The sequence below is a fragment of the Ambystoma mexicanum genome, chromosome 2p (genome assembly GCF_040938575.1).
Source record: "Ambystoma mexicanum isolate Mex_15411 chromosome 2p, UKY_AmexF1_1, whole genome shotgun sequence".
In the NCBI taxonomy this organism is placed as follows: Eukaryota; Metazoa; Chordata; class Amphibia; order Caudata; family Ambystomatidae; genus Ambystoma; species Ambystoma mexicanum.
Window position 1 is genome coordinate 1,282,027,169 of NC_090923.1, and position 27,814 is coordinate 1,282,054,982.

A 27,814-nucleotide genomic window follows, 5' to 3' on the forward strand; every position below is an offset into this window, starting at 1 on the left:
CCGGTATGGATGGCATCCATGCAAGATTTGCCTGTTGCCCAATCAACATGGCCTCAATGAGCCTGGAGGTGTTGTCGTTACCCTCCCGCACATGGCGTGCCAGGGTGACTATTGTGCTTGCAAAGCGTCCAATAGACCTTGTGAGGCGACGCACTGACGTGCTGTAGCACTCCCTCTGCAGCCTAGATTCTTCAAGCTGCCTCTCCACCAGCTGGGTGAGGGTTGCCTGCTGCTCCTCCATCCGCTGCATGCGGGAATTCAGCTCTGCCATGGATGGGGTGGATGACCTCATGGGACTTCTGAGTGAAGTGGGGCTAAACTCCAGCTGATGGAAGGAACCCAGGTCATCATATGTGGGCGTCTCCCCCTGTGGCCCAGTATCAGAGTGCTCTACCGGGGCACTGTTGTCACTACAGGCCGCCTCCTGTGCAGTGCAGCTGCCTTCTGTGTTGGTTTGGGTGGGCATGGTGGGTTCCTGTGGCACCTGTCTTGCCTCGGGCAGCGTGGAGACGGTGGGGATGTCGGTGGTGGTGGCCGGCACATCTGTTGCAGTTGGTAGTGGGGCTGAGATGCCGAACTGCTGGCAGCATCCTCTTGTGTGGGAGCGATGACTTGGGCATGTGCCGATGCTGATTGCCTGGCCTGTTGTGCAGTGTCACTGGATACGGCTGTGGGGACACAGAGGACATGCAATTAGTGTTGTGGTGGCTGATGGGTGCATCACATGCATCATACAGGTTGGTCATTGTATAGTGTCCGTTACATGCATCTGATTGCTGGGGGTATGTATTGTTGTGATATTGGGTGCCACACGGATCTTGATGGGTCCTTTGGGCCAGTCATGCACTGCCTGGGGGGGGGGGGGTTGTTAATGGGTCCTTTGGGCCAGTCATGCACTGCCTGGGGGGGTGGGGGGTTATTAATGGGTCCTTTGGGCCAGTCATGCACTGCCTGGGGGGGGGTTATTAATGGGTCCTTTGGGCCAGTCATGCACTGCCTGGGGGAGGAGGGGGATTATTAATGGGTCCTTTGGGCCAGTCATGCACTGCCTGGGGGGCGAGGGGGGGTTTAATGGGCCCTTTGGCACTGTAATGCCATCAACATATTCTCATATGGCATTCATGTTTGACCACTTACCAGCATCTGCAGGTGGGCTCACTCCTGCCTCAGCCTCCCCGATCCCATGAATGCCCTCAAGGTGGAGGACACTGCTGCAACGCTCCTCCCATGCTTGCAGCCTCAGTGGGGAAGGGGGTCCTCCACCTGTCCCACTGCTGCGTTGGCGGTGTGTGGAGATGAGGTTACGAACCCTCAGCCTGAGGTCGTCCCACCGCTTGTGGCAGTCCTTGACGCTCCTCACTGTCACGGCCACAGCGGTGCACTTGCGTGCTGCTTCTGCCCACACTTCCTTCCTCCGCTGCTGTGTGGCACGCCGTTGATCGGCACTGAACAGCATCTCTGCATGTTCCACTACGTGCTCCACGAGCACAGTTAGCTCCGCCTCACTGAAGCGCTGTTTGCCCTGCCTCTGCGCTGGAATCCTGGCAGACATGGTGGTGGTCCCTTTTGCCTTCTCACATTATGGATTGTGCTTGTGCTGACTCTGGATGGCAATGGATTGTGCTTTATATGATGGCCGCCTCTCTGTTTCCGGTTTTCGGCGATCATGGTATTTCCGTTTCCGTAGCAACGGAGGCGGATACGGGTTTTGCGCTATTTGTGGCAGCGCTATGTCCATTTCCGTGGCTTTTTCCATGACGGCGGTAACGTTTCTGCGTCCGTGTGGTGCGCGCGACCGACAGTACGTAATCGGACGGTCTTTCCGCAACCTTGCGGACACGGAAACTTTATTACCGCCGTCACGGAATCACCGCGATCCGAAGCTGCCAGGTTGTAATGAGGCCCAATGTCTTTAAACTTTTTAAATCTGACAATCACAACCTTAGAGAATATTAGAGGATTAGTATGGCACAAAAACACATCTTTCTACTATTACGTGTCATGTTTACATTGTGACGTCACGCGCATCTGTGCGCGTGACGTCGCTACGTGACACGTCATTCCCAAGCGCAGTGGGCCGCGGTATCTGCTTGTACAACGGCGTCCTGGCTCTGGGGAGTCAGTCTATTGATTGCAGGGATTCTCTCACCCATGAAAGGTAAATTGCAATTCTGTAGGAGCTGTATACCTCGCACTTATAATCAGGCATGCTATGCGTATATATTGCTTGCAGTGACGCTGGGATTTAACCCATTGACCTTGTTCTAACTGACCAGGCGATATCTTGACTTAAGGTCATTGGAAAACATCTTATTTAAGGTAGGCAACATTACATATGAGCTAATAACATATCGTTTATATGTCATTTACAATTGGCAATATGAACTTTACAAATACACAATACCAATAACAGGTTCGAACAAAAATCTGTGCATCCAGAGGGTAAGGAATTGTTTTCCAGTTTTGCACAGTAGTGTCGTATTACATAAATGTCACGGTGGCAGAGGTGTATTCCACTCTGTAATTTTGGATTTCACTTTATATAAGGTCCCTCACATGGGCTAGATTTTCATGGTCTCCAGACGGGTGATCGTGGGTGCGGGCCACATGTCCTACAGCGTGTTCTTTATATATGGATACACTAATACGGATATATCTCTTTGGATTATGTATCCATATAACGAATTTTATTTTTCTTAGCAAAATATTCACGATAGCGAATATGAATTCATTGGTCTCTCTCCTATTTTCTTTTATTTACATTTGTTCATCCCGAACCTTCTACCAACTGCTGTGGTATGCTATAACTTCATTTCAAATTTCGCTTTTGTATTATGTTTCAATCATGGGTGGACTTTGATGTATATTTATGTATTTCAATAATGTACTGCACTATGGGTAACAAATAGCCTTGAAAACGACCGTCTGGATCGAAACACGTGTCGGCTATTACCTTACAATTCAATGAAGAAATTCTTAAAGTTATGATGTGTGGCTCTAATCATTTACAGCATCGGATTTTGATTGCTATTTTCTGAACATTCTAATATCTGGTTGAACATAGATATACAAGTTTTTCTGTGCGCAGTGACAATCTTCTAATAGTTTTCAAGTTACGTACATGTATTGTGAACCATTGAGTGGAGGGTTCACTTTTAGTAAGAGTCCTGCAGCTGGAAATATTTAACGAACTTTAAGGCTGGTGATCAGCGCACAATTCCAAGTATCTTTCACACTCGACCTAATTTATACTAGTTTGGCTGTTAGCATGTCACAGAAACATTCTAGGCCACACAGTACCAGTTTGGCCGAGGTTCCTTGTGTTGAGGCTAAAATGAAGACCCCTGACCCACCTGTGGGGACCCCTGCATCACTTCCACACGTGTCACAGGTCTCAGGTGCCGACAAAATGGCAGCTGTTCCCGCCAAGAGCACAGCGGCCATTTTGGGTACATCCCTTACAACTACGGGATCGGCCCTAGGTGTATAGGGTGGTTTTTCAGGTGAACATCGTGCACATCCGTTTCGTCCAGTTTATGACTGGAGCGCTCAGATGCCGCTACCGCACAATGTCTCGCTTCCTGCGGCATCAGCGCCCTTGATTTATGTAGACACCAATGGGGAAGGGCCCTCTTGGCAACCCTCTCCCTTGTGCCCCTGAAATGACTCTGCTCGCGCCCAAATCATCGGCGGAGGACTACTTTTTCAGCAAGTTTCAAAAGCTGATGCCTTCCGACCGCATGAAGGAGAACTTTTGAGGCTTGTTTAGGGAGATATGCCTGCCTGCGACGACGCTCCCATTTGCGGTTCCTATGACTCCGCCAGCGCTGCCCTTACCGTCTGGGCCTCACCCAACTTTTCCACCCCTGCCTCCGTTGTCCCCAGCGGACAAGGCTATTGTGGTGCTGGATGTGACTCAGCCTGATCCGGACCTGTCGGACGACGTGCAGGGCGATCAGGACAGCGAAGACCAGCCCTGCTCTGTCAGAGCCTTTCACGACCGGGTGCTGGACATGATGCGTCTGTTGGATGTTCCGGTACCCGAGGCACCCGCTCCGCAGGAGGGCATGCTTTTTGGGGCGTTCACCTTATCTCCTTCGGAGCGTACCGGCTTGTTCTTGCAGAAGGACGTTTTGGCCGAGGTCCGTAAAGTCTGGGAGAAACCACACTCTGGACTGTTTGTCAACAAGAAGATTGATGTGCGTTACAGGGTCCATTCTTCGGAAGAGGTAGCCTTAGCGTTGTGTCCGCCCCCCCCCCCCCCTCCTCCACGGTAGTGGCTGCAGCCACTTTGCAATCCAGACCTGCGTCATCCTCTTCTACGACGGCTACACAGGTTCTGGCCAAAGAGGACAAGCTTCTCGACTACCTTGGGAGGAAGATTTTTGCTAACTCAGCCCTGCAACTGCGTCAAGCCATTGCAGAACTGGTGTTAGCGGGGGCGAATATGAAAATGTGGAAAGGTCTGTCGGAGTTTGAGGAGTCTATTCCCGCTGAAAAGCTGGAAGATTTCAAAGCGGGATTGTCGGATGCCAGGGTCCTGTCACAGGATCTGCTGGAGGCGGCGGCGCATCATGTCGACACCTTGGCCCGGGGCCTTCTGCTTGGCGTGGATACCTCTCGTCAGGCTTGGCTGCACGCCACCAAGTTCTCTAAGGAGGTGCAGGATTAGGTTTTGGACCTGCCTTTTGATGGCAAGGAGCTCTTTCAGTCTACAACAGACATGGAGCTGACCAAACTAAGGACAGCACTCAGACCGCCAAGTCCTTGTCGGTCATGGTCAAACCTCCTTTCAGGACAGAGATCGTTGTCAAACCCTCGGCCTTCCTTGGGTTTCAGGGGTTTTTTAGATCGGAAATCCCGCAGGGTTGACACCCCTTCGGGAAATTCCCACCGAAGGCAGCAACGGAGTCTGTTTTTCTCCCACTCCTCAGCCTCCTCCTCAGGTTCAGGTGGTGCTGCCACAGAGAAACCAGCTAAATGAGGGTTTTCTGCTCTCCCCCGAGACCCTAGTGGGAGGACGCATTGCGTCTCAATGGGAGGCGTGGCAGACCATAACCGAGAACCGGTGGGTCTTGTCAGTCGCTCGGGTGGGCTTCTGATTACCCCTTTACCCTAACCCACCCATCAGTCCTCCCTTCCAGCAATCAGGGTCGTCCTCCACCAGAGCTGAAATTCAGAAATTGCTGGATCTCAAAGTGGTGGAACCCGTTCCCCTAGGGGAGCGAGGGGAGGGCGTCTACTCCCGACTGTTTACGGTGCCCAAACCCAACCAGGCTGGCCTGCGCACCATCCTAGACCTTTCCCAGTTCAATCTTTCTCTACCCCAAAAGAAATTAAAGATGATCACGCCTTGTCGGATAAAGTCCTCTTTGCAGAAGGTTGATTGGCTCAGCGTGGTGGACCTTCAGGATGCGTATGTGCATATTCTGATCTGGAATCCACACCGGTGATACCAACGGTTTTCCGTGGGGGAGGAGCACTTCCAGTTCCGAGTGCTCCCTTTTGACCTCAGCTCGGCACCGCGTGTCTTTACGAAGATGTCGGTTATTGCAGCTTATCTTCAGCTTCAGGGTATCCATGTGTATCCGTATTTGGACGATTGGCTGTTGCGCAGTCCTTGTCCACTGAAAGCATCGAGCAATCTTCAGTCTCTCTTCCAGCTCCTGTTTCACCTTGGGCTGTCGGTGAACTGGTGGAAATCTCCCATGATGGTCTCTCAGGACTTGATTTTCCTGGGTTTTCGTTGGAACACGATCGACTGCAGTGTACCTGACCGGGGACAGAATGACAGATCTGTTGGCCACGTGTCAGGTCTTTGCGCAGTCGGGGAGCATGTCGGCCTGGTGGTTCCAGAGGCTTCTGGGCCTCATGGCCTCGTGTGTATTTGTTCTTCCTCTTGCTCAGCTCAAGATGAGACGGACACAGATGGCTCTTCGGAGTTCTTGGCGTCAGGCTGTGGATCCGAACTCCAAGATAATATCGATTTCGGCTTTCATGAGAGTGGACCTGGTGTGGAGGTCGTCTCTCAGCAACCTGTCTGTGGGTGCGGGCTTTCAAGATCCCGCTCCGATTGTGACGATCACAATGGACTCCTCCCTTCTGGGGTGGGGTGCGACGTTGGATCTTCTTCAGGTCTCTGACCTCTGGTCGCCCCAAGACAAATTCCTTCATATAAATCTGACGCTTCTGGCGATCTTCCTGGCCCTCAAGGCGTTCAGGCCTTTCATTGCCACCAAAGTGTTTCTTGTCAGCACGGACTATGTGGTGTCCATGTTTTACATCAACAAGCAAGCGGGCACCAATTCTCCTCCTCTTGTGGATATTGCCATTCAGATTTTGGAATTTGTCGGTTCAGCATGGTGCCTGGCTGGTGGCCGTACACATCCCGGGCCAGCTGAACATTACGGCAGATGCCCTCAGCCGACAAACAATGGTCATCTAAGAGTGGTAATTGAAAACGGAGGTCCTCTTACAGATATTCCTGTGTTGGGGCACTCTGATAGTGGACGTCTTCGCAACATCGGCAAACCAGAAACTTCCTCTGTATGCCTCCAGAAATGGGCTGGGAGCCTCCCCTCTAGGAGATGCTCTCGAGATTCCATGGCACAACATGAGGTCCTATGCGCTTCCGCCTCTGCCTCTGATTCATCGGGCGTTTTGCAAGCTGAAGAACACGGTGAACTGTTCTCTTCTGCTCATAGCTCTGTGGTGGCCGGCCACGTTCTGGTTTTCAAAGCTTCAACATCTGTCGGTGTGTGCACCGATCAGGCTTCCGCTGGTTCCCGATCTGCTTCACCAGAGAGATCGGCAGCTGTGGCACCCCTCCCCCACAATCGTTCAGCTTGGCGGCATGGTGCCTGAGTTCAGATCTTTAGAACATCTCAACCTGTCTGCTGGCAACATGCGTATTATTCAGGAAGCCCTCGACGAGATCTCAATATAGAAGCAAGTGGCTTTGGTTCTGTCGGTGGTGCTTAGCCAAACAGCTTGATCCCAGGGTGTCTACGATTGACAAGGTGCTGTCCTTCATCTCTCATCTAGCAGAGTTGGGCATTCATGTTCCTGTCATGCAGGACTTATCTTTCGGCTATGACCGCCTACCTATCCATGGACCAGTGCTCTTTTTCACTGTCAAATCCAGTGATTAAACGGCACTTTGCGGGTCTAATGCCTCTATACCCTCCTGTTCGCAAACCGCGTCTGACGTGGGATCTGAACGTGGTTCTTACGGCCTTATGCCATTAAGCCTTTCGAACCAGTGGCTACGGTAGATCTCAAGCAACTTTCATGGAAGGTGTCTTTCTTGGTCACCGTTACCTCAGCAAGGAGTGTGTGTGAGCTCCAACCTTCGTCGGTGGAGCATCCCTTCTTGGATTTCCACAAGGATAAGGTTGTCCTTAGGACAAATCCTTCTTTCTTACCAAAGGTGGTTTCTGATTTCCATCTAAATCAGTCAATCTAGCCGCCCGTCTTCTTTCCAAACATGGCTTCGGTAGCTGAGAGGGTTTTGCATTGCCTGGATGTTAGAAGAGCGCTTAAGTTCCATCTGGACAGAACATCTGAATTTGGGAGTTTTTCTCAACTATTGGTGACCTTTGGTAACCCGCAAGGTAAGCAGGCCTCCAAAGCGACTATCTCCAGATAAATGCTGCCTGTATTACGGAGTCCTACACTATTCAGGGTCTCCAGCCTCCTAAAGGGTTTCATGCACATCTGGTACGGGGCAAGGCAGCTGTTGTTGCCTTTCAAAAGTATGTCCCCTGGGAGACCATCACGAAAGCGGCTACTTCCCCATCGGCTTTTTCTAGACATTAATACTTCGACCAGATCTGGTGCTCCGTTTGGCCAGGGTTTGCTGAAAAACCTTTTTCAGTAGGGGGGTTTCCATCCACCCGTAGTTCCTGTGAGGAGTGCTTGGGAATCTCCCATAAGTATGGAGGAAAGGGGACAGGATGTAGGAGTATAACCAGGTTACTCATCGTAGTGACCACCTTACTCCTAGTCCATAGTCCCCTTTCCTCCATACGCCCGCCTGCCATCCCCTCTAATAAGTATCCTCTATTAGTGCTTAAATGGTCTCAGACCTGGTGATAGAAAAGCACTGAAGGGCGATGCGCGGGACGGAGCTAAGGGGTGCGGGGTTATGGCTGCGTACGGTACCCCGCGTAAAAGAGAAGGACACATTTTCAATTTGATGCTTTTTTACAAAATGCTCCGGTCCCGTCCCACAGGACGGAATGTCCCAAAAGTATATGGGACTATGGATTTAGGAGTAAGGTAGTCACTACGGTGAGTAACTTTATTTTTTGATTCCAAAGAAAGACTGGGGATTGAGACCCATCCTGGATTTGCGTTGGTTGAACAAACTTCTCAGGGAGGACAAGTTGAAGATGGTCACTCTTTCAAGTCCTCCTGGCCCTTCAACTTCAGGATTGGTTGGTGTCTCTGGACCTACAGGATGCTTACTTCTATTGCCGATTCATCCAAACCACAGAAAGTACCTGATGTTTGCGGCTGGCGACTCGCAATTTGTTTCGCGGTCCTGCCATTCGGATTGACCTCCGCCCGAGGGTCTTCACCAAGCTAATGGTGGTGGTGGCAGCGTACCTCAGGCGAGGGGGCTGGAGGGGTGCGGGTATCACGTCTACCCCTACCTGGACGACATGCTGATCCGTGTGCGTTCTGAAGCACAAGCATTGGATCACCTCACTCACCTGCTGCTTCCTGCACAAGCTGGGCTTCTCCCTCAATTTCAAGAAGTCGCATCTGACACCTTCCCAACAGCCCCAGTACATCGGGCTGTGTTGGACACGCCCTCAGCGCCATTTTGAAAAACATGGCTCCCGTGATTTCACGTTAGCGGAGCTGCAAACAGTTCGGTCGCGGTAAATCATGGTAGTTCATTGCAAAACCACTGCCATCAGCCATTCTGAGAGGAAAGGGTAACATATGAATGCTACATGAGAAACTAGACATACGGGATACTAAGTAACCCCTCCAGCACTCTGTTGTAATATGTGGTGTGCTGGGTCTAGAATTGTATAGGACTAAGTGAAGTCAATTTCACTCCACTGCTCTGGGAAACACACCCAGTGCTTGTGGCCTCCCTGATTGGGTGGGAGACCGCAACCACACCCCTGCCATGTACTAATGTGTGTAATTCTGTGTGGACTCATTGAGGGCCCCAGACAATGCACTCACACTCCCTCAAGTGCTCTCCACACTACCTCTGTTTAATTATGACTTGCCTGTGTCTCCCTGTTCACCATAACTAGGGTGGCCTCCTAAAAATCTGCCCAGAACTGCTGATTTTATGAAATCCATCTCAATATCCCTTAGAATAGATGGATTAATATCCCTCACAAAAGGTTGTGATAAAAGCTTTGTAACAGAGAGAATGCTGTTTCATGCTCCTTCGGATTTATGAGAACAGCTGGATCATCCTTGACTACAGCCCTGTGTGCCCCCTGGAATGCTCCTGCACCCTTGTCTGACTGACAGAAGCAAGTATCCTGCTGCCGTACTGGAATGGTGGCCTTTTTTGCTGCTTGACAAATCTTAGCTTTTTTTGTGGGCTATCTAGACTCTGTTCTGTAGCTGCTCTTCTTTGTGGGACTATCCTGCTACCTTTGCTCAGTTCTTTGTCTACCTGAGCCACCTCTGACCTGTTTCTCTGGTCACCTCTTTGGTCAGTGCCACTGTTTTCTGTGCCCTCCTCAATGGGGGAATTCTGCAAGATGTCCTTGTTTGTCCTAAGCCCTTTGGTTCTGGCCTTTGCACCTTCTGGGACTCTGAATTGAATCGAAGTCTTACCCGACATCTAGATGGAGAACTCTGCATTTGTGCTTCCTCAGCCATTCTTGCAGGAGTCTTCAGTCCAGACTACCTTCATTGTTCCCTGCCACCCCGCCCCCCACCTCCCCAATCTTCTTGCTGTTCTTGCTAGAAAAACAAAACACTGGAGTACAGATTTTTATTTATTACAAGTATGTTGCTGTTTGCTATGAAAATAGCATACCGGTAGAGTGTCTGTCTGTCTGTCTGTCTGTCTATCTATCCCCACCAAATACAAGCTATGTAAAGACCTATTGGTAAATAATATTAGACTTCTATGTGTATATTATTGGTTTTAACAATTATGTTTTGTTCAAGGTCTTCAAAGAGCATGGACAGGAGATTCATTTGAGTAGAACTTTGCCAAGCTTGCTTTAGCTGCACGTTTGCATATTCTGAAAATAGATGAAAAGAATTTGACTTGTGAAGTTGCTCTGGACAGAAAAAAATATTGTAAGCATTGACATGTAAAGTAAGATACTCGAGCACTGTCTGATGACTTTCTGGTAAATCATTTTTTTCTTAGGTATCTTTCTTGGGCTTTAGACACAAACCAGGAAGAACGGGACAAAGGTAAAACAGTAGAAGTGGGTCGTGCCTATTTCGAGACTGAGAAGAAGCATTTCACTATCCTAGATGCCCCAGGGCACAAGAGCTTTGTCCCAAACATGATTGGTGGTGCGTCACAAGCAGATCTAGCTGTGCTGGTAAGACCTGCCTCCTAATTGTTTTTCTGGACTCTCATAGCTTTTCTAACCAAAAAAGAATTATTGCAGTATCTAACCTGGCATTGTTCAGATGGTTATTTTACCTCTGGACTAATTACTGTAGTATTTCGTAATGAATGATACCTTGTTAGCAGCCTGATCTGTTTGTTAATGAATTATCAAGAAAGAACATTTCTAATTTTGCATCAATGTTCGCTTTAAATGGTTTGTCAGACAGTTATCTATGGTTGTGATTACAGCTTTTTCAAAGTTTTTTAATGAAAATGTGCATTTCTAATGTATACATTGATACCACGCATTTCATCCTTACTATTGAAACCCCTTCCTAACAGTAATCTGTTGGACATTTTCAATAGCCACCATGTGGCACCGATGCGGATCGGATGGGTAATGGCTTGTCCGCACTCTCGCAGGAAGTGTTGTCATCGCTGTATATACTCTTGAGTAGTTGGCAATTGCTTCCTTAGTTCCTGTTGCAATGGATTTTCAAAATCGACCCTGTGGGCAGATTGAGTGGCTATCCTTTTCTGGTGTACAGAGAGACTCTTGCTAAACACCATCTGTATAGTGTGACTGAGCAGCTAATGCTTAGACTTGGGAAGTGTGAGAATGGTGAAGGGTTCAATTAAGCACCGTGAAGATGGATTTAAGGAACCTGGCCTGGTGGACAGATTTTGGTAGGCTACCGTAGTTATGATGAACAGGGATCTCAAAGCGGTTAGCCAAAACCCATTCAAGGTATGTGGATGAGCAGTTGAAGCTTAGTCTCAGGAGAGCGAGTGTGGAGTCTGTAGGGCAAAGTTTGTATGCAGTACCCTCTGGAACCACTACACCCAACTCTGACTACAGGTATAGGCAACCCAATCTTTGGTATAAACTTGTACTACACTGTTTTGGTAGCGTGTTTAGCAGCCAGGCTTATCTCAAGAGGGGTAAATGTGAACTGTAGTGGAGTTACACAAAGATTCACAGTTACAGGTGTTCAAGTAAAGTCTTACACTCAAGGTTTCTTGCATAAACAATAAAGATTGCCAACGCTGACAGCTCAGGAAGTCTTCATTCTATTAAAGACAAGGAGGCGAGCATTATGCTTTATCTTTCTTTAATACTGCCACAACAGCTTTTCAACTTATACTTTTAAACATCTACCTTTGTGCTTTAAAAAAAAAAAAAAAAGAAAATTGCCAATCCGAAGTTCAAAAGTTTCTAACCAGAGTCTTACATCTCGAGAAAACTCTCAAACTCCCATGAACCTCCAGCAGTGCAGTAGTCCTGACCCTATCCCATGCTCCAATGCGGTGATAGGTCATCCTATAAGAACCCTACTGTCCCCGGTCCTTTCCTCTTTCTTTTTGCTGCCATGAGATAAGTACATCATAATTCACTCTCTTGTTTAAGTTAATAGCTATAGCAGCGTAGTATAGAACTTTGCATGAGAAGCTTGTAAGCCGCGCGAATGTAAACTATTTATCAGAAAGTAAATACAATTCTTACAGTGAACTAAAGTGTGCTTCAGTGCGTTCGTTTAGTTTTCTCTCACGCGTTCGCGTCGGGCGCCGCAAGATTTTTCTGTGAAGAGGAGGCGGGGCAGGCGCCGCTAGGAACGCACTCGCCTCAGACTCCCTGCCCCGCTCCTCGGTTCCGCGCAGTCGAACACGCCGTGCGACAGGACCCAGGGAGGCGGGAGGAGCTGAATTCCCGTCATCTCCTGGGAGGTCTTCCGCTGGCAGCGCCAAGTTTTTGTTGCGTTGCGTATGCCGAGTGAGGAGAAAAGTGGAGTGACACGGTCTTGGAAAGAGAAAAAAAAAAAGTATATCAAGTTTTCCACCGGAGCAAAAAGGGATTCAGACTAGAATTGTCAAAGGTGACTAACTTTGATCCCTTGCTGACAACACAGCAGTTAGCCTTGCTAACATTATGGCTCATTACAAAAGTCCCGGTGCTACTCCTTCTACCTCACAAGAATGGTCAGAAGAGGAGTGGGAAGAAATCATGCTCATCCCTACTCTGAGTGTGTTGTACACACTCAGTTTATTATTCAAATAATAAACCTAAAATACGCATTTTGCAAAGTCGGGCATTAACGTCACACGCGCATGTGCGTGACGACGTCATGGCCCTTATACACACAAATAACGTAAGTACAAACAACATGGAGTCCAGTTATCCCGAGGGATCCTGACTCCATGGGCCTGTACTACGTATTTAAGGTAAGAGCATATCCCTCACATTTAGTTAGAATCACCTTCTTATGGACTCCATCCCCACGATGTCCACAGTAGATTAATTTAAGCCCTTACCGTTTTTACTTTAGACCTGAACGGGAAACACGGAGACTTGACAGCCTGATCCAGTTGGGTCTTCCGCAGCCTCTACACAAGGAGTGAATGTCCGGACTTCTATGTAAGTCCTTTTTATGCACTTTAAAGTAGTTATCCTATTTAGTTTTATTTAATAACCTAGTCCCATTCTGGCCTTATTTAACAGACAGCACTTGGAAGCAGAAGCCTTAAAAGCCCCCAGCCGTACTTGGCGGACTAAATTGGAAGTTCCTATCGAGAGGACTATTCCACCCCGTTATCGGCTTGCTGACAGCGCTCTTTAAAGATTGAAAATCACTAGGTTAGAATCTTCCTCCATTTTTTCCTTTTAGGCTAATTATATACACACCATTATTTCTTCTCTTTAGCTACTTGACTACTACAGTTAGGAATTCTTATTCACTTAATTTTTTTGCGAATATTATGTTAAAATTTTGGATTTTCCTTGTAAAGACTAGAACTAAATCAATAACATTGAGGTTTCTATTACTAGAATTTCTAAATGGTTATGATGAATGCTCAAAGATGGGAAACATGATAACCACATATACCAAGATGCTGTATAGGCAGATATATGGTACTAATGTATTGAACATATATTGTCAAAATTGTTTACTAAATTATGCTGAAAATTATGTCTATACACTAATGTAAGCACAAATTGTAATTTCTCTTTAGAAATCACTTACTGCCCCTGATGAAGTGTGTGATGCACTCGAAACGCGTTGGGCCCCTCCTGACTTCGTCATCATGAATAAAAAGAAGACAGTTTCTTGTGACCTAAAACTGTCTGAGAAATGTATCTTTCAAGAACATTTATTTCTAAATATATATAAATTGATTTAATGTCATGTTTGAACACTTCTAATTATTGGTCTGGTTTTCCAGACAAAGGATAGTGTGCAGGGGACGTGAGTTTCCGCCTAGGGAACTTTTTTTGTATCTTCTGTATATCACGCAACCTAGGTGTCAAGGTTGCATCCTTCTCCTCTGCACCTTAAAACACATCCTCAGATATACTAATCTTTCATTTCATTGCAATCATACTGAATTCATTTTTTACATAGGGTGTGCTTGTGGTGTCAGTTGTTCTTCTCAAGAAAGTCCTTACCAACAGGACTCAGACCTGTCACAGAGCTTCAAGCAAGTACTAGGAGATTCCTTGACCAGAGCGGTGTCTCAAGGAGTGCAGCCTATTACCCAAAGGCTGGATATACTGGAAGCTGTTTTTAACGAGCAGCAAGCTCTGCTTGCAAAAAAGAGAAAGGCATAATGCGAGCCTCCTGTCTTGTCATAGAATTATTAATTTATTTTTCAGTCAGTTATAAAGCCTTCATCAGAAGGGAGCAATAGAATAGTAACACAAATACACTTCAGTACTGTACAATCTTAGTTTCTAAATCAGTGAAGACCCTTTTCGGATGGCCCACAGACACAAACTACAGCCACAGGTGACATCAATAACTAGAGTGCTGGGGACATTCATATCTTATTGTTGGAATTTAGAATACTCTTAAAAGTTGGAAAAGGCAAAGGTTATTAGAACAACAAAAGACCACAAATATTCTTAAGCAGGCAAATACCTTTAGATTTTCCTAGAAGAGTCATTCAGTTCAATAGGCGAAGCCAAAGTCAATGGAAAAAAGTCTTGTAAAGGATGAAGCACTTCTGGTAAGTAAATGGAAGTCTGCACAAGTTCTTAGGAGCCTTTGATGAAAAGAAGAATCAAATGTAGGCCCACAAGCTGATTAGGCTTGTGAGTTGTAGAAGTTTCAAGCAACTCTACAGTAAGAGGTAAGTTCTCTTAGACTTGTTTTAACGTACCTTAGAAATGAAGAAAAGATGCAGCTGATTTCTGTTCATGTCCAGCTCTGCAGATCTCACGGTTCCTGGGCCTCAATCGTGGGGACAAGAGGGAGGATGTCGGGACTCCTGCAATGCACTGGGATGGCAAAAATGTGCAACCGGCAAACTTCGCTTTCAGTGGCTGTTCATCGTTTCAGCTCCTCGTGTCTACCACAAATAGCAACACTGTGGTTCTTGACTGTCGAGATGGACTTTCCTTGCCTCTGGGGTCCCGCACACTGTTGAGGGGGCTCAGGCTCGGTCAGTCATGCTTCCTTTGAGTCAGGAGGATGTACCTGGATCGCTAGGCCAGCTTAAAAGCTACGCACACAATCTGGTGTTCCTCTCCCTAGCTATACGGTTTCCAGCAGAAACTCTGTGGAAATTCAACCAGCTCCGAGATGGATGTCCATGTGGCTTACTTTGGAGTTGATAGGTCCCACCAGCTCAAGGGGAGAAGTCCTCCTTGCAGGGGCTTCTCTGTCGATGCGAACTTGGCATTTCGGCACTTCACCAGGGCTTCACCGTGCAAACCAACGGTCTAGGAGTTGCAGCAGGCTTCCTCTTCAAGCTCTTCGGTTCCTTCGTCCAGTGATCGACTCTGCCTTCCAAGCCAAAAGATTAGTCTTTTATTCAGTTCTCTCCCATTCATTCCAGCCTAGCTGTCAGTCACCCAGCACGGTGGTTGTCCTTGCCGGACAGTCAGACGGCTAATCACCACAGAGTGCATTTGGGTCTCCTAATTTTCGGCAGCTCCCTCACTTCCTGCCTACCCCATACACTCTGGAGCCAGAGGCGGGTTTCACTTGTGAACCCTGCCAAAGGCGAAATGAACAAAGAGACCAAACGTGGTTTGGCGCGCAGAGGAAATCTCAAGCAGGATCTTTCCACAAAGAAATGGTGAAAAAATAAGACCGGGTGCCATTTTGTCAAAGATGGCTCCTGTGTATGCTTTACTGTAGCTGTGAATGCAGCCTGCTGTGTTAGGGAGAATTCTCATAAAAGTGCCAATTCCCTTCACCTTAAAGACCCCCAGCATCTTTGCTGGATTTTGTGGAGTTGATTTTTTTTTTTAACTGGAGAGAGTGTGTACCTTTTTCCCACACTCTCGTAATTTTAATGTGCGTTTTACTCTTGTGTTTTTTGATTATGGAGTTTTAGACAACTCTATGGGCATCATCTTTTCATTTGTGTCACACAGCACCCTCAGTGCAGTGACACAGGGGAAGCCTTTGTTTCCCAGAGAAAGTAAAGTGAAATTGACTTTGCTAGTTTTTCCAAAATTCCTAGACCCAGCACACGCTATCTTACATGACAGTGCTGGAGGGGTTACCTAGTATCCCCTATGTCTAGAAACTCATGTAGCAGTCAAATGCTATCCTTTCCTCTCGAAATGGTTGGTGGCAGTGGTTTTACAATGAACTACCATGATTTTTCCCGACCGCGAACACCGGTAGCGTTAAATTGCGGGAGCCATGTTTTTCAAGATGGCATCTGAGCCGCCTTTGTTTAAACTGGTCCCGGTCTTCTTTTTTCGCCATTTCTTTTTGGAAAGGTCCTACTAGAATGTGTCTCTGCAAGCCACACCAGGTTTGGTCCCTTTGTTCCTATGCCTTTGGCGGGCTTCAGGACTGAAGACCGCCTCTGGCTCCGGAGTGTCTGGGGTGGCCAGGAAGTGAGGGAGGTGCCCAAAACTCCGTGCTTGGTCTCATAGGAGACCCGAATGCACTCTGGCATGATTGGCTGGCTGACTGTCCGGCAAGGACAGCCATACTGCTGGCTGAGTGGCAGCTAGGCTGGAATGAATGGGAGCAAACTGTTTAAAAGGCGGGTCTCTTGGCTTGGAAGGAGAGTCGACCACTGGAACGAAAGAACTAAAGACAAGCTGGACGGCTGCTGCAACCCCTGGACCGTTGGTTTGCCCGGTGCAGCCCTGCTGCAAGTCCGAATTGCCAAGTTCATCTCGACAGGTAAGCCCTTCTATGATGACTTCTTCCTTTGAGTTGGTGGGACCAATCAACTCGTAAGCCACCTGGATACCATTCTCAGAGCTGGTTGTATTTTCCTCAGAGTGCTGCAGGAAACAGAAAACCCAGGGAGAAGGACACCAGCTTGTGTGCTTGACTACAGCTACCGGAATCGAAGATTTGCCTTTGCCAGCTTTTTGACCAATCCCAGTGCAGTGCAGGAGTGCCCCGACGTCATCCCTCTTGTCCCCACGACTGAAGTTCAGGAACGAGATCTGCAGGAACTGCCAGGAACAGACGTCTCCAGCTGCATCTTTTTCTTCATTGTAAGCTACTGTGAACACCCGACCGTGAGAACTTACCTCTCACTTCAAAAGTGCGTGAAATTTTGGCAACTTGCAGGCCTAGTCAGCTTGTGACCAGACATATGAATCTTTCTTTTACGAACTACTTCTGAGAACTTTGGCAAAGACTTTTCCATTTAACTGCCCAAACTGCTTTATCCTATACAAGACTTTAGCCCATTGACTTTGGCCTAACCTATTGCATTGAATCAACTCCTCTGGTGAACTCAAACTATTTTCACTGTTTTAGAGTAACTTGTTCTTCCCCAGCATTGGATCTTTCATAGATTCAGATGATTGAATATTCCCTGTCGTCAGACTGGGTATCCTCGGTGATAAAATAATTATTAAAATTTTTTAATATACATCCATTTTTCCATAGAGAATGCATGTAAATACTGATTGTGGCCTATGAGCCATTCTATTGTGTAGTCCCTCCACCTCACTTTGTTGCTTTATGGCCCCAACCAATGAGGTGATAGGGTTTAAGCTCCGCCCCAGTCAGCCATCACATTTTTCAATGCAGTCTAACAGAGGGAATCCTCCAGCTCTCTGAGCTTTCAAATATTTTTCTCCTTTTTTGTGTAGTATATATTCTTATAATATATTCTACTGTTTCCCCTGCTTAAGGGCAATCTATTCTGAACTTTTCGGCACCGAGAATCTTTTTTCTTGCCTCAAATTCGACGAGTGAATTTCTCCTCAGCATGGCTGAACTTCAGGCTTCGAAGAAGTCTTCCCTGTTCAGGAAAAAACTGGTCTACATGAAGGATCCACATGACCTCTGCATCTACTGCCTATACCCTCATGACATCAAAATATGTGACGTTTACAGGTCTTTCTCCACCAGAACCCTGCAAGACAGACACAGGAGACTTTTGTTACATCTAGAAGCCAAAGGTATATCCTCTGATGAGGAGTCTGCCAAAACAGCTTGTGTACTATCTACTAAGCCAAACTTCTAAGAGAAGGGCCTCTTGTTCCTCTCCTACTCTAAAGAGTAAGAGAAAGCTGGAATCCACTTCTTCCATGCCTCCCTTGCGCTCTGGAGGGCTCAAAATACGACATGATGCAAAAAAAACACCTACAAAGGTAAGGAGGCGTTCTCAAAAAAACGGGGGGCGGATGGGGTGAGGCATTCGTCTACAAGCGGCAGTAAAGATGGAGATCCGCCGACGAAACCCTAATCGTCGACGACACTCCAAGCCTCATCGTCCACGACCAAATCCTCGTCAAGGTCAACTTCTACAAAACAGTCGTCGACGAAGGAAGCTCATTACTCGTCGACGAAGCTCTTGTCCACGGATAAGAGTCATCAACCATCTTCAAAGTGTTCGTCCACAAAACTACTGTCGACGAAGCCGTTGTCCACGAAGCCACCATTGACGAAAGCACCGTTGACCACACCGCAAACCTCTTCGTCTATGTCAGAAATAAGGCCCAAAATGCCCCTTGCGGATGTCACAGATAAAACATCCAATGTGAGCAGTCTCCCCAAGCCTATGGCAGCAAAGCCTCCGCTTTCAGAGGCTCCTGAACCCCTTGGAACACAAATATCTCCTTTAAAAGAGATGACAGACCTGCCTGACATAATTCTTCAAGAGGAGTTCTCAGACACAGAATTTCTTGGTGAGCAACCTTTTCTCACCCCCAAGGAAAACAGTCCTCCCTGGTAGCAGTCTACTGAGGTCGTTGCCAATCTTTATGACCCTGTGCTCATGGAATCGATGCGAAGGATCATCGATGAATTCAATAGTAATCAAGAAGAAAAGAATAGGTCATCTGTGCCGAAGGAGTCGAGAACCCCCAAGAGGGACATCTCACCTCGACATAGTACACCAAGACATCCCCCTTTCAGGAGTAGACCACAGAAAAGAGCACGATCGCCTGAGCCTCCACGTAGACTCAGGAGCAGAACACTCTGTGCTTCAAGGGTCCAGTCTCCAGCAGCGTCACATAGACCCCGATCTCCGGTTCGAGATTCAACTATGGTGCCATCGTCTGCGTTAGTCTCGGATTGGCAAGAGGACCCGTTCAGGGATTTCTCAGACCCTGAAGAAGGGGAGATCACACAGGAGCCTGATGCTCCCAGCAAATGGGACGATTATATCGTTGAGAAGCCCAGAAAGAAAGACTCTCCAGGTGATGCTTCACCACCAGACGATTTAGTATCGTTTCATACTATTATTGTAAAAGCTGTGGACTTGTTCACATTACAAGTTGCATCGGAAGAGAAGAAGTCAGTGCTTTACGAGCACAGGGACAAGCGCAGAAGAACGGTTACCACCATTCCTCTTCTTAACACCATATGGGAGTCTGGGTCGAAGATACTGGCCACGCCATTATCTACGCCGGTGCTGGTTTCAAGACCGGAAAAGAAATACAAGGCACCAGACTCGGCACCGCTTTGTCTAAGGGGGTCATACTAAGCCAGACTCTTATCACTGTAGTGGCCAGAAAAAAGTTAGACAACCCTTCATCACCACTGTCCGCAACGCCAGACAAGGAAGGTTGTAAGTTGGAAGCCACTGTTGGAGCGGGCAACGCGCTGGTCATAACTGTTAGGTTTGACCGTGAACTTTGGCTTTGCATGTCCAAACTGACCAAACATCTACCTGCAGATCTCCAGGAAGAAGCCAAGTCAATCATTGCAGACAGAGAAGCTACTTCAGATCACATGATCGATGCTGCAGTCGATGTGGCTGAGTCAGTATTCAGGGAGATTGCTCACGGCACTGTACTAAAGAGACAGGCCTGGATGAAGGCCACAACAAATTTCAGCACAAATTTGCAAGCACAAATACTGGACATGCCCTTTGATGGGCAAGAGTTGTTTGGAAGATGGTCACCTAAATGGAATAGACAGGGACACAGCTCGAGCCATCAGTTCCTTAAAGGATAAATCTAGAGACCCTAGGTCTTTATGCCCTTTTCGAGGCTCATTGTCAAAAGACAGAGGATATAAACGATCTTCCTATGGTCAAGACGCAAGGAAACGCATTTCAGGGCAACAGATACCAATCCTCCAACAAGTACTCCCAAAGAGGAAGACGCTGCTCTACTCAAGCTAAAGCCCAGAACAAACAAAATTGACAGGCCCGTTCTTCCCCCTCAATGTCACACACCTGTGGGGGGGAAGAGTAAGCCAATTATTTCAATGTTGGCATTCAATAACATCGGACAAGTGGGTGTTACAGGTGGTCCGCGAGGGTCACACCATAGCATTCCTAGACCAACCTCCATCCCTTGCTCCCACCCCTCACAAAGTGCATATGCTAAAGCAAGTCATGTCCAAAGTGCAAAAATTACTGCACAAAGCAGCAATAGAACCAGTTCCTTGCCCTCAGAAGGGAAAAGGTTTTTACTCCCGTTTCTTTCTAATCGCAAAGAAAAACTGCCAGTGTAGACCCATATTAGATTTGAGAGCGCTCAACGAATACATCAAACGCATCAAATTCAAGACGATTTCCCTGCAGGGTGTCCTACCGTAGCTAAACAAACGACTTCCTAACCACTCTGGACTTGGAGGATGCATACTTCCACATTCCAATTGATCCTGCCCACAGACAGTTCCTCAGGTTTGCTGTAGGAGACCTGCATTTCCAATTCTAGGTGCTACCGTTCGGGCTAAAGTCCGCACTGAGAGTGTTTACCAAATGTCTGGCGCCCGTTGCAGCAAAACTCAGAAGGATGGGACCGGTAGTCTTTCCATATTTGAATTGCAAGCTTTGTCTTCAGAACCTCCTTTTTACCTTGTTTCAGAAGGTCCGCTTCATTTTGAGAACACGCCCTAAATTCCTTTCCAAGGTCTTATCGGAAATGACACTCACAGAGCGCATTGCTTTGCCATCTTTTTTCCAGAATCATACCTCCGAAGCAGAAAGAGCATTGCATTCTCTAGATGTGGCTAGAGGTTTGACATTTTTACTTACAGAGAACTAAGGCGTTCCGCTCTTCAAACAGACTGTTCTTTGCCTTTTCTGGTCGTACAAAAGGACAGCATATATCCAAACAGTTTGGCATGATGGGTCTCTCTATGTATCACCCACTGTCATCAAGTGAAGGGCGACCCCCTCACCAAGCTGCCTTTGGCACACTCCACCAGAGGCATCAGTAGCGTTCCACTCAGGGGTAGCCTTGAAGGACATATGCAGAGCCGCTACCTGGAGCACTCTGCACATGTTCGCTAAACATTACTTTCTGGCAGAGCATACCAACAAAGAATCTGCAGTTAGACATGCAGTGCTCTGCCACCTCTTTGCATAAGGTAGGACCAGCATCCTTTCCGCCTTTCCTTGGTATTCTATTCAAGCATCTGAATCTATGAAAGATCCAAAGTCTTCGTTAATTACCTGTAACTGTAATTCTCCAGCATTGGTATCTTTCATAGATTCACATGTGCCCATCCGCCTCCCCAGAGAGGCTGCTCCTAAACTCAGCACCCATCATACTGTAGTTCCTATGGTTCAAAATCTGAAGATGGCTGACTGGGGCAGAGTTTAAACCCTGTCACCTCATTGGTTGGGGCCATAAAGGACCAAAGTGAGGTGGAGGGGCTACACAATAGAATGGCTCATGGGCCACAAATGGGTATTTACATGCATTCTCTATGGAAATAATGAATGTATATTAAAAAATAAATGATAATTATTTTACTCCTGTGGGACGGGACCGGAACACTTTGTAAAAAAGCATCACATTTTTCAAAAATGTGTCCTTCCTCTCTTTACGCGGGGTACAGCACGCGGTCGTAACCCTGCCCTCCTCAGCTCCGCCCAGCGCACCGCCCTTCTGTCCTTTTCTCCGCTCGCTCGGGACTGGACGCAATTGCATCTTCGGAAGATTATTTTTTTTTCCTTCCAGTGGTCTCTCTTGCTGTGGCTTAGCGGTCGTGCCGTATCAGTTAGACTTTCCTACTTGTTCTTCTCGTCAGCGACGTTTCACTAGGGTGGATCCCTATCCTCTTTGTTTAGAGTGCTTGGGTCCGGACCACCGGTGGGGACTCGGGTTTTTACTGCGACTCCCTTTCGGTCCGGGCGCTTCAACGTCGTTTGGAGCAGTGGGAGGAGGTCTTTCAGCGCTCTTCCCCTCCCCATTGCATTTTCTTATGTTCATCGACGAAAAGAAGTAACGCCTGGTGAGTTCTTTACTTTTTAGAGCACCCCAACTGGGGGACTCCTTCCCAGGGTCTTCCCGGTCCGGGAGGAGCAGCAAAAGCTCTTACCGGGGCTTGCCCTGAAGTGCCTTCTAGGCCTAAAAACTGTCAAGAGTTTTCTCCGAAGGCCTCCGTAAGGGGCCTATTGACATCGGATTACTATCCGAGGCTCCTCCTGTGGGGGCTGTTGGAGAGCTCAGTTCTACTGTGACAGCGGATACCGGAGTTTGCTTTGAGGTCTCCTTGGCTGGAGCTTCCCGTAAAAACACTGGGGTATGACCTGAGGCCTCAGTTGAAGTTGTCGATACCGAACGAAAGTTCAAGGCCCATTGTGAAGGGGCTTTAGATACCGGGCTCGGGTCCGAGGCCCCTCGTTTGGAGGCTAGGGTGACCAACAGTTCTGAGAGGCCTGTCAAGGTATTGTCGGTGAGGTGTGTTCATCGCTCCCATTCAAGCGTTGACACCAGATCTGTTGAAGGGGGCACGGAGTGAGGTCTTGGTCCGGAATTCCTCCGTTACCGGCAGTGCTGAGGTCCTTCCGTTGAAGGCTTGTCTGGCTGATAGCATGTCTCAAAAACATTCTAGGCCACGCAGTACCGGCTTGGCCGAGGTTCCTTTTGTTGAGGCTAAGATGAAGACCCCTGACCCACCTGAGGAGACCCCTGTTTCACTTCCACACGTGTCGCAGTTCTCCTCAGGTGCTGACAAAATGGCGGCCGATCCCAGCAAGACCAAGGTGGCCATTTTGGATACCTCCCTTACAACTACGCCATCGGCCCTAGGTGTGGGGAGCGGGTTTCCAGGTGAACATAGTTTTCGTTGTGCACATCCTTTTTGTCCAGTTTGACTGGAACACTCGGATGCCCCTTCCGCACAATGTCTCGCTTCCTCTGGCATCAGCGCCCTTGATTTATGTGGACACCAGTGGGAAAGGGCCCTCTTGGCAACCCTCTCCCTTGCGTCCCTGGAATTACTCCACTCATGAGAGGCCTCCTCCAGTCACACCTAAATCACTGGCGGAGGACGTCTTTTTTGGCAAGTTTCTTATGCACGCCGACCCCATGAAGGAGTATTTGCAAGGCTTGTTTAGGGAGATATGTCCGCTTGCGCAACGATCCCAGCTGCGGCATCTGTGGTTCTGCCGGCGCCGCCTTTACCGGCGGACCTCCCCCAACTCCTCCTCCCTTGCCTCTGTTGTCCCCTGTGGACAAGTCTGCATTGGCGCCTGATGCATCTCAGCCTGATCCAGATCTGTCAGACGACACACAAGGGGATCAGGATAGCGAAGACCAGCCGCGCTCTGTGAGAGCCATTCACAACCGGGTGCTGGAAATGTGTCTGTTGGATTTTCCAGTACCCTAGGCACCACTCCGAAGGAGGGCGTGCTTTCGGGGGCGTTCATCTTGTCTCCTTCGGAGCATACTGGCTTGTTCTTGCAGAAGGACGTTTTGGCCGAGGTCCGTAGAGTTTGGGAAAAAACCACACTCTGGACTGTTTGTCAACAAGAAGATTGAAGCGCGTTATAGGCTCAATTCTTAGGAAGAGGTGGCTTTAGCATCATGTCCGCCCCCCTCCTCCACGTTAGTGGCTGCTGCCACTTTACAATCCAGACCTGCTGCATAGTCTTCTGCAACGGCTACATAGGTTCTGGCCAAAGAGGACACGCTTCTTGACTCATTGGGAATGAGGATTTTCGCTAATTCAGCCCTGCAGTTACCTCAGCAGAACGCAGAACTGGTGTTAGCGGGGGCGAATATGAAAATGTGAAAGGTCTATCGGAATTGGAGGAATTTATTCCCGCTGAAAAGCTAGAGGATTTCAGAGAGGTATTGTCGGATTCGCGGGTCCTGACGCAGGATATGCTGGAAACCGCTGCGCATCTTGTCACACCTCTGCCTGGGGCCTCGTGCTTGCCGTGGACACCTCTCGTCAGGCTTGGCTGCACGCCACCAAGTTCTCTAATGTTAATGTTAAAGGACATTTGTATCGCGCACTATCACCACCGGAGTGGTCCCCTGGCGCTCTGGCGGCTCTGAAAGAGGAGGGGAGGTTGAGTTAGTTGGAGGAGGCAGGAAAAGTGCAAGATAGCAGTGATGTGCTGTTGGTGGCCTTAGCCCGGTGGGTCCGTTGGCTGGGCCTGGGGTGTTTGCGGCCAGTAGTCGTCGTGTAATGTTGTGCAAGACTATGCGTGTTTTTGTTTTGTTGTTGCAATGTAGTGAAGTTTGTGCGGTTTGTTGTGCTGTAGATTTTGGTTGCGTTTGGTTTGGAGTTTTGCGAGGTGTATGCAGAAAGGGAAATTGTTAGTAGGGTTGTTTAGTTTGCATCTCTATGCTGAATTTAGGCGCTCTGCTTGCGCAGTCTCCCCTGGTGCGGCTCTGTCCTGATCTGGGTCTGACTGGCATACAAGGTTCCTTACTCCTCTGGCCCCCACCTCTAACATGCTCTCTCATAGCTCCCCTTATCCTCCCTTCATACTCCTGTGACCAGTGCACCTGCCAATGTCAACCTCTCGGGTAGAGTGGTGATTTCCAATATCTCGACAATTCCACACCACTGTGGTACCTGGCGGTAACTAAGGGACGGGCTGAAGTGGTGGTGGGATTGTCTGGGGGAGTTGGCTCAGTCTTCGTGCGTGCCGCCTGTGTTCCAGTCTATCCGGTATCACCCGTCCAGGTGCCGTGAGAGCTACCCTCTCGGGTCGGGGATGTCCGTGTCCTTTCCGGATTAGTCATCTTTTTTCCAGTTTCTGTTTCCAGATTTAGTCTGTAGTGTTGAAGAGCCAGGTTTTTAGTGATTTCCTGAATTTTAGGTGATCTTCAGTGTTTATTTCTTTTGGGATGTTCCAGGTTTTTGCGGCTAAGTTCTAGAAGGAGGTGCCTCCCAAGTTTTTTCTTAAGGTATGGTTTGAGTTCCAGGCGGATTTCGTTGCTTGATCGGAGGGGTCTCGTTGGTTTGTAGACTGTTATTTTCTTTTGTAGGATTTCTGCTCCTTGTCCACTGATTGCCCTGTGCGTTATGCACATTGTTTTGAAGGTGATGCATAGTTTTACTGGGAGCCAGTGTAGTGTTTTTAGGGCTGGAGTGATGTGGTCTCTTCTGGATAGTTTGAGGAGTAGAAGGAATGGAATGTTTAAAGGTAACACATAAATGGGTTTTAAAGGGTTGGGTTGAAAGGAAAGAAATTGACGATAGAGACACTTATTTTTCAAAGGAAACTCATTCAGTTTTATATTACAGGCGGGGAGAAAGAGAACCCTATATATACCCGGAGAATTGGCGGCACTCGAACCTATGAGCAGAGAGAAGGGTCGAGGGACCTAACCAGATGCCCATACACATGTCTGCTGTGCAGTTTTGACAGTGGACAAACTCCTGTGAAAACTCCCATATCGTTGAATGGACTACGTGGCCTATGCAGTGAAAGTCCCAGGAACTTGCTGCAAAGCATGCCTAAAAAGAGGACAAATTCGACCGGACAGACGAGCTATGGAGTCCAAACCAAGATGATTCGGGTGGAAGAAATACACAATGAATAAAGAAGAGCGGGAAAATCAACGTGTAAAATGCAAATGGGGAACCAGGAAATGTAATGGGATGGGAGCGATGGAACAAATGTGGAGTATAAGAAACACGTGAATAAAGTGTGACAAACGGGCTGGTGGGTTACCTCAAAGCGTGATCTTATTTCAAATTCTGATAGTGGCTGTAACATTATCTGAGGCATATAGTTAGTTTAAAGTTAACTGGGTGATAGTGGTGGGATTTAGATAAAAGTAAACAAAGGCATTCTTTAGGGACACATACATGTTTAGAGTAGGAGAATATAATGTGTTAGTACTGACATTGTAGAAATGTTGTAGGATACCTCCCATATTAAAATAAATTATATCACAGGAAAGGGTGATTATATTTTTATAATATAAAAAAACAAAACATAACACTTGTACGTTCAATTACAAATGCATATGTCATCCATCATAAAAGTAAGAAAAATGACACCTAACAACAAAATACTGTGATTCCAATGCATTTGTGTTTGATATCTGAACACCATGATTACAAGCTATTTCCTTAAACTGTATAAAGTATAAGACAGAGCACATAATTTCTCACCTGCAGCAGATCATGCCATTTTTCCCAATTTCAAAATTTCTAACAAAACATACTGATAGTTGTTTGGATCAATGCCACTGGAAGCCCATGATTTCGACTTAGTGGATCTTGCACATATATAGGGAAAATGCAAATTATATCTACTTCAGTTCTAGTTCATTGGTGTTCTCCGAGGCCAGAGCCATCAAGAAGTTTGCAGTTGCAATTCTAATGCTGATGGAAGGTGAGGCACGCCTCAAGTGGAGGAAGCCTGAATGGTGTTGTCTTTTCCAAGACACAAGTAAATTGGGTGTTGCATGAATCGAGTCTATGGGTCACTTTAAGGAGGTACCGGATAAGGTTTTAGACCTTCCCTTTGATGGCAAAGAGCTTTTTCATTCCACAACGGACATGGAACAGACAAAAACGAAGGCTAGCACTCAGACCACCAAATCCTTGTCTGTCCTGGTGAAACAGTCTTTCAGGGCACAGAGAACGTCCTCGCAACCTCAGCCTTCCTCTGGGTTCAGGGGTTTTCTGGACCGAAAGTCCCACAGGGTTGATACTCCATCGGGAAATTCCTGCCGACGGCAGCAACAGAGCAGGTTTTTCTCCCGTTCCTCAGCCTCCTCTTCAGGTTCAGGTGGTGCTGCCACCGAAAAACCAGCTAAATGAAGTTTCTCTGCGCTCGCACGAGACCCCGGTGGGAGGACACATTGCGTCTCATTGGGAGGCGTGGCAGACCATCACTGAGGACCGGTGGGGCCTCGTCAGTCGCTCGGGCAGGCTTCCGCTTATCCCTCCCCCCTACCCCACCTATCATTCCTCCTTTCCAGCAGTCAGGGTCATCCTCCCTCAGAGCAGAGATTTAGAGGTTACTGGATATCAGGGCAGTGGAACCAGTTAACCTAGGGGTGCGAGGGGAGGGCTTCTATTCCCGGCTGTTTACGGTGTCCAAACCCAACCGGGCTGGCCTGCGCACCATCCTAGACCTTTCCCAGTTCAATCTCTCTCTACCCCAAGAGAAATTCAAGATGATCACGCCTTGTCAAATAAAGTCCTCTTTGCAGAAGGGCGATTGACTCAGCGTGGTGGACCTCCAGGATGCGTATATGCATATCCTTATCTGGAATCCGCATCGGAGGTACCTACGGTTTTCCGTGGGGGAGGAGCACTTCCAGTTCCGAGTGCTCCCTTTTGGCCTCAGCTCGGCACCGCGTGTCTTTACGAAGATGCCGGTTATCGCAGCTTATCTTCGGCTTCAGGGTATCCACGTGTATCCGTATTTGGACGATTGGCTGCTGCGCAGTCCTTGTCCGTTGAAAGCCTCAAGCAACCTTCAGTCTCTCCTCCAGCTCCTGTTCTACCTTGGGCTGTCGGTGAACTGGCGGAAATCCTCCATGACGGGGTCTCAGGACCTGATTTTCCTGGGTTTTCGTTGGAACACGATCGACTGCAGAGTATACCTGACCGGGGATAGAATGCCGGATCTGTTGGCCACTTGTCAGGTCTTTACGCAGTCTGG

At 47.9% G+C, this 27,814-nt stretch overlaps 1 protein-coding gene across 1 annotated transcript in view; it reads left to right on the forward strand.

The window, feature by feature from the left end:
- Nucleotides 1-27,814, forward strand: part of GSPT1 (G1 to S phase transition 1) — a 647,462-nt gene that overhangs the window by 207,530 nt on the left and 412,118 nt on the right. Inside the window, exon 7 of the mRNA XM_069645596.1 lies at nt 10,364-10,544. Within this exon, the coding sequence (XP_069501697.1) occupies nt 10,364-10,544 (181 nt within the window). The remainder of the gene's footprint in view (nt 1-10,363; nt 10,545-27,814) is intronic.